Source organism: Sinocyclocheilus grahami, unplaced genomic scaffold (genome assembly GCF_001515645.1).
Source record: "Sinocyclocheilus grahami isolate Dianchi unplaced genomic scaffold, SAMN03320097.WGS_v1.1 scaffold585.1, whole genome shotgun sequence".
Lineage (NCBI taxonomy): Eukaryota > Metazoa > Chordata > Actinopteri > Cypriniformes > Cyprinidae > Sinocyclocheilus > Sinocyclocheilus grahami.
In genome coordinates this window covers 903,857-911,629 of record NW_015505764.1, presented here as the reverse complement: position 1 = coordinate 911,629, position 7,773 = coordinate 903,857, and the positions used below count along the sequence as shown (strand labels likewise).

The following is a 7,773-nucleotide window of genomic DNA, read 5'->3' as shown; positions in this document are numbered from 1 at the left end:
TTTTTTTTTTTTTTTTTTTTTTTTCTTTTTTTTTTTTTTTTTTTTTTTAGTATTTATTTATTTATTTAAATTTTTTTGTGTTTTCAATGACTAGTATTAGTTTTAGTTTCACTCTTAATTTCACTAGTTTTTTTTTTTTATCTTGGATTGTATTTTTTTAAATTTTCAATTTCAGTTTAGACTGTTTTATTTATTCATAGATAGTTATTTTGTTCATGTTAATAGTAAAAAGCCAGTTTCCGTTTTTATTTTGGATTGTATTTCAAAGTTTTAGTTTCAGTTAGTTTTTCCTGTTCATTAATAGTTTTATTTAGTTTGCATTTTTGGAAAACGACTAGTTTCGGTTCGGTTTTTTTTGCAATTCAGTAATAAAAATAAAATAATAAAATACTTTGCATTTTTTCATATTTTAGTGCATGTTTATAGCTTTAGATTTGCTTAATTTGTACTTATTCTTTACAGTGCTAGTTTTCTTATTTCTAGTTTTTATAATAGTTTTGATTATCAATAATAACTGTGATCAGGAGCTGTGGGGAGAGGTTGACAGAAGTGATTGTATCTTTTGTGGTCGGTGTGTCAGTGCTTTCAGCCTTGCTTCCTTGTCTCCTCTAAGAGTTGCAGCATGCAAATCAAACTCAATATTTGTTTACACGGCACCTGTGCTTGTACTTTGCAGTCTGCTTAGTTATAGAATTAAGCACACATACTGAGGGGTTTATTGTTATCATTGAGATTATATAGGATTACATTAAGTGCACACACTAGGGGTGGAACGTTTCGCGGGAAAAAATCGAACTGTACGGTTCTCCACACACGGTTTGGCACGCGCTAGGACCGCGGTTCAACTTAAATCTGACAACGCATCTGTAATATGGTTTCTTATAAATAACACGTAAAAAAAACAGGGTTTGGCTAATGTAAGTTTCTGTTGACGGATGCGCATTCTGGCTTCCCAGTACATTACAACAACAGCGATGGAAACCCCCCCCCCCCAAAAATGTGGACAAACCATTCATTCTTGTTCAATGCGAATGCCGTATGCTGGAATATGTGCTGATAGCGCGCGCATACAGGTGAGACCTGAACAGCACACGTTGATATCTGTGTTTAAACTAAACGCATTTAAGCTTTGCCAGTTAGAAGATCTGTGCGTGCGCTCATCCGCGCAAATATTAAGCTCTCTCTGAAGTATTGTGTTTGAATGGACAAATTCACACAATAATTATGTCAAAATTCCTGTTTTGGTAAGTATCCTATAGCAGACATAGCCGGCTGAACGTACTGGATCAGTGCATTCTCTTAAAGTGACAGCATGCTGTTTTACATTTGGTTACTTTATTCAATTCTGTATCTAAAAACTAATCTTAGACCTACCTAAAAAAAAAACTGAAAATCCCTGTTGATTTTATTTGTATCTTTACTCTATTGTATTTATTTGTGCTGTTGCTTGTAGTTAGATAGATTATTCTTATTTTCTTTGTTTTTATTTGACAGTATAGTTTTTCCCTAAACAAAGCACATACCGAACCGTACCGAAACCGTGACTCTAAAACCGTGATACAAACCGAACCGTGAAAAAGTTGAACCGTTCCACCCCTAGCACACACATCTGCTTGCTTAACAGTACAGTATAAGTTTAATACTTGTTAAATATGCTTATGCACTACTGACCATTTCTAAAGGTTTCTTGACCAGGGGAGAGCAGCTCGCAATAAAGGTAAGTATGACAGAACTGTCCGACACCTCCTTTCTCCGGTACTGCCATATGCACAATGCTTAAATCAATCTGATCATCACCTCTAAAATGATTGGCTTATCAGTACGCAGGCCTTTCCTAATTTGCCATCCCTTTGTGGAAGAAAACAAGGATTGCATTGCGTAAAGCAGCAAGCAGATGCACTCTTGTCATCCCTCATTCCAGTGTTTAAACTCATCCGTGACTGTTTGATGCTGTGCAAACCTAAAGGAGGACTGCAGAGATCTGTGCTTCCCCCGAGGGGTTCGAGGAAGTGTTGTCTCGCAACCAAATGCTCCCGTGCCAGTGTTTCCATCGAAACTGCCTGTCAGGTGGATGAAACTCAAACAGTCATCATGACAGGTCCGCTGTTATCAGAACTAATCTGCATGACTGAGCCATAATTCACGGGCTTTTATTCATCAAGGACAAGCATAAAAAGATGTAATAAGTGAGGAAACATCCGGTGTGTACGCAGCTCTTGCTCTAAGGCCCAGAGCGCTGTTTTGTGATGCTGGAACTCTAACGCTGAGTGTCTGCACTGAACGTCACATCATGTTTAACAACATCAGCTGTTAGCTTGAGGCAAAGACCGTAAAATCAATGCAGTTTTCAAAAGCCTTTTTGCTGTTCAACAGAAAATCAGTTGGCATTATATTTGATTTTGCATGAGATATTTTATAATAGTGAAATCATTTTTGATAAAATGGTTATTGCTAAAGTATTATTTATAAATGGTATATATAATAAATAAATATAATTTGTTTAAGTTTCTGTAGGTAAAATAATACTACCAATTATATCTCTATAAATCTCAATAAACTTAATACCATTTTCTCTATATATTTTACGCATTTCTGAATACATACATTTTGATTTTATTTGTATTCATTTATATTAGACATTTATAAATATAAAAATGCTATTTCTGAAGGCCTAAAGTATTTATACAGCATTAATAATGACATTTTATTGGAGTATATGTGTGAGAGTGTATTCCCATAAAATTTCTTCTAAAAACTCCAGTACTATAATACCAATGTGTCACCTCACAGTGATTGGCCTCTCTCTATATCTTTTTTTTTTCTCCATCAGTCAATACAAAAAATGCGTGGAAAACCCCCCCCCCCAAAAATGTGGACAAACCATTCATTCTTGTTCAATGCGAATGCCGTATGCTGGAATATGTGCTGATAGCGCGCGCATACAGGTGAGACCTGAACAGCACACGTTGATATCTGTGTTTAAACTAAACGCATTTAAGCTTTGCCAGTTAGAAGATCTGTGCGTGCGCTCATCCGCGCAAATATTAAGCTCTCTCTGAAGTATTGTGTTTGAATGGACAAATTCACACAATAATTATGTCAAAATTCCTGTTTTGGTAAGTATCCTATAGCAGACATAGCCGGCTGAACGTACTGGATCAGTGCATTCTCTTAAAGTGACAGCATGCTGTTTTACATTTGGTTACTTTATTCAATTCTGTATCTAAAAACTAATCTTAGACCTACCTAAAAAAAAAACTGAAAATCCCTGTTGATTTTATTTGTATCTTTACTCTATTGTATTTATTTGTGCTGTTGCTTGTAGTTAGATAGATTATTCTTATTTTCTTTGTTTTTATTTGACAGTATAGTTTTTCCCTAAACAAAGCACATACCGAACCGTACCGAAACCGTGACTCTAAAACCGTGATACAAACCGAACCGTGAAAAAGTTGAACCGTTCCACCCCTAGCACACACATCTGCTTGCTTAACAGTACAGTATAAGTTTAATACTTGTTAAATATGCTTATGCACTACTGACCATTTCTAAAGGTTTCTTGACCAGGGGAGAGCAGCTCGCAATAAAGGTAAGTATGACAGAACTGTCCGACACCTCCTTTCTCCGGTACTGCCATATGCACAATGCTTAAATCAATCTGATCATCACCTCTAAAATGATTGGCTTATCAGTACGCAGGCCTTTCCTAATTTGCCATCCCTTTGTGGAAGAAAACAAGGATTGCATTGCGTAAAGCAGCAAGCAGATGCACTCTTGTCATCCCTCATTCCAGTGTTTAAACTCATCCGTGACTGTTTGATGCTGTGCAAACCTAAAGGAGGACTGCAGAGATCTGTGCTTCCCCCGAGGGGTTCGAGGAAGTGTTGTCTCGCAACCAAATGCTCCCGTGCCAGTGTTTCCATCGAAACTGCCTGTCAGGTGGATGAAACCCAAACAGTCATCATGACAGGTCCGCTGTTATCAGAACTAATCTGCATGACTGAGCCATAATTCACGGGCTTTTATTCATCAAGGACAAGCATAAAAAGATGTAATAAGTGAGGAAACATCCGGTGTGTACGCAGCTCTTGCTCTAAGGCCCAGAGCGCTGTTTTGTGATGCTGGAACTCTAACGCTGAGTGTCTGCACTGAACGTCACATCATGTTTAACAACATCAGCTGTTAGCTTGAGGCAAAGACCGTAAAATCAATGCAGTTTTCAAAAGCCTTTTTGCTGTTCAACAGAAAATCAGTTGGCATTATATTTGATTTTGCATGAGATATTTTATAATAGTGAAATCATTTTTGATAAAATGGTTATTGCTAAAGTATTATTTATAAATGGTATATATAATAAATAAATATAATTTGTTTAAGTTTCTGTAGGTAAAATAATACTACCAATTATATCTCTATAAATCTCAATAAACTTAATACCATTTTCTCTATATATTTTACGCATTTCTGAATACATACATTTTGATTTTATTTGTATTCATTTATATTAGACATTTATAAATATAAAAATGCTATTTCTGAAGGCCTAAAGTATTTATACAGCATTAATAATGACATTTTATTGGAGTATATGTGTGAGAGTGTATTCCCATAAAATTTCTTCTAAAAACTCCAGTACTATAATACCAATGTGTCACCTCACAGTGATTGGCCTCTCTCTATATCTTTTTTTTTTTTTTTTGCCTTTTATTTACACAATGTACATATTCTCTTGATGCTCTTATCGCTTGCTGTGCACCGCCATCAATCACAAATCTTATTCTCATTTGCCATAGAGGTTTGAAAATGGCCGCTTAAATCACACGCCAATGGTCAAAGTGTGAAGTTGAACCCATGCTGCTCTACACTGATCATCCATTTTGAAAAAATTGTTTAATGTAAATGCTTGGCTTTTATTCTAAATGAGACCAGAGGTCAGCAGACAACAGTCCCGGTCTCTTCATAAGCTTCTTGCTGCTCCCTTAGTGCTTTTCTTAGTGTGATTTGAACATTAAAATCAAAGTGACTCTTTGAATCTTCAGAGAATCTTTTCTGTAAAATCACTGCTGATTTAGGATTTATAATCTATTTTCTCCAAAGTATGTTGAGTATCTTTGAATTCAGATGATGTCGAAACATGGATGACTTTGATCTTTGTGTTGTTGCGTGGACCCATCAAAGCATACAAATAGTTTCTTCTACTCCTACCTCATTATACAGGCTCGAAGCACTGATAATCTGGAAAGTTCTGGGGAGCCTGGGACCCGATCGGTGGGAACCTCAGCCAACTCGAAGGGGAAGATGAGCAAAAGGTGAGAAAGTGAATGTCCATCAGTAGTTTTTAAGCTAGATCTTTTGGTGCAGACGTATATTCATTTGATGTATTAAATATGTGCCTGTGAAATCCTTTTTTTTTTTTTTTTTTTTTTTTTTTAATATAAGAATTATATTTATTTAATATAATTATTTTTTCCATTTTAATATTTTGAAATCTGTTTTAATGAATTAATCACATTTCAATAACAATTAACAATAACTGCCCTACGAAAGTCTTTTATTTTGTGTTTTATGATTTCATGCAAATGTAATATTAAAATGGTGGTAATTAATTCATAAAACTTTAACAATTTAATTCATCTTTAGAATTTGTCAAACAAAGTGATGCACAGATGTTTACTACGAGAAATGAAAATTGTGTAATATTCCTTTAAAAAAAAGTTTTAGTGAGCTAGAGCATCTCTGGAGATGAAGTTTCATGTCCTCATATATGAGATGTCAGACACTGAAAACACCATGAGCGTCACGTGTGTATGAGAATGTGTAGTAGACATGTAGACTTCATATTTCAATAGTAGTCTTTTTGCAGTTTGATTAAGTGTATATCCTTTGGATTTATTGATCTAAATTGTCAAATTCCTTGACATTCCACATTATACAGTAAATTTAATTTTTATGACTGTCCTTGTTTTCCGCATCAGGGAAATCATAGGGCTCTATTTTAAAGCAGCTTTCTTAACTAAGGTTCCCACCTTGCAACCACACCCTTGAATTGTAACCCAGACCCTCAAACTCAGGTTAAGAGCGAGCAATTGTAACAAAGAGTAAAATAGCCTTAAAGGTTTTAGACCCAAAAAAGACAGACTTTATTTTGGTTTAATAGTTGATAAAGTGAAGGGCCTCTTCAGGTTTGTCGAGCTCTGAACACACTGTAAAACAGGAAGAACGGAGTTTCACTTCCCTCTGAAATAACTGATAATGGGATGCAAAGTTTCCCTGTGGTGTCTATGAGTAGCTTACTGAAAGCTGCCCTAGAGGGCTTCTACATTCTGTCTAACTTGAAAATACAAACTAGAGCTGAAGAAAATGTGCATAGTACTGTCCCGTGTGTGGGTGTTTGCCAGAGCATTGAGAAGGCTGTAGGATGTTTCTGTGAGATTTGTTGTTTTCCAGATGAAAATCCTAAGGCTGAGCAATAATGCCTCTTGCCATGACTAATTTGATTAAACAGAAAATTAATTTTCTCTACGTGTAGCCTAACTTATAACACACACAGCTCTCTGTGATAAAAGTGTATGGTGTGTTAACTCGTTTGGTCCTTTGCTTGTGGTTCCAGGCTTTCTGTTGTGAAAGGTCACTTCCCCAAGCTTGTTGACTGTGCCCACTTTCACTATGAAAATGTGGACTTCGGTTCTATCGAGGTAAGATCTTGTTGAACAGAAGTTTCTTGACTTTCCAATAAAATGTTAGGTGCAACATCATATTGAAGGATTTTTGGTCACATTTATGGCCAAAATATGTCATTTGCTGCTGTTATGCTCTGTTTCATAATAAATAAATATAAAATAATTATTATAAATAATTTTTTATATTAAATTTATTTATTTAGTAAGAAAGAAGCATCAGCTTCTTCTTATTTTTATTATCATTTTGCCCAAAAGAAGGTATTTTATATCAGAAGCACAATTATGATACCTTTAAAATACTATTCAATGCATCCATAATTTGCCATATTTAGGAGTGAAAAAGATTATTTACCAGGAATGACGTAAAACGTAATTTGAAGCTATGGTATTATTGAATAATTGTATTTTGTTCGGCACAAATGACCTTTAGAAATGTGGTTTCATCTTTTACATTTTGATGAAAGATAACATGCAATAATGAATTGTGCATGATAAAAGACCAAGAACATCTATTACATAAAATGTCTTTTTGTGTGTGTTTTAGTAATATACATGTTAATTTGTCAAGATGCATCACGGTTAGAGTCTGGGTGATTATCAGAGTACAGTCGAATCATCTCCAGGGCTGAGACAGACCCTTGCTTTGTGACCTTCAATAACACACACACACACACACACACACACATTCAGATTCTGTGTGTGTGTGCTCTGATAGGGAAGAGGAAACATTTACTTTATTCAAAGATACACAGCAGTATGTCAGAGCTCTTCTCATATAAACCGCCGGCCACAAACTGCTTTGTCTAAAATCTGTGATCCATTCAAGAAGGTTTACGGCCATAAGGATTCTCCATTCATTCTCAAAATGTAATTCACTTTCCCTATTGCATTGTTTTGTGTGTTTGTGCTGCATTTTGTGCTTATAATGACAGAGTGCCATACACACACACACACACACACACACTTGATAGCAGCTGGAGCGCACTGACCGCACAACATAACTGGAGTGGGAGTTTGTCTCATTAGTGTCTAAACCCCTTGAAGACAAAAATACTACTGTGTAAATTTATATATATATATATATATATATATA

General features: G+C 35.4%; 1 protein-coding gene across 4 annotated transcripts in view; it reads left to right on the top strand.

Annotated features, from left to right (window-relative positions):
- arhgap33 (Rho GTPase activating protein 33) overlaps positions 1-7,773 on the top strand; it is a 77,024-nt gene that overhangs the window by 45,598 nt on the left and 23,653 nt on the right. For 2 of the 4 annotated variants that reach the window (XM_016240246.1, XM_016240248.1), the window contains exons 3-5: positions 1,683-1,717; positions 5,218-5,309; positions 6,611-6,695. In XM_016240246.1, coding sequence (XP_016095732.1) covers positions 1,683-1,717; positions 5,218-5,309; positions 6,611-6,695 — 212 coding nt within the window. The remainder of the gene's footprint in view (positions 1-1,682; positions 1,718-5,217; positions 5,310-6,610; positions 6,696-7,773) is intronic. The other 2 variants (XM_016240247.1, XM_016240250.1) reach the window with 1 other exon arrangement.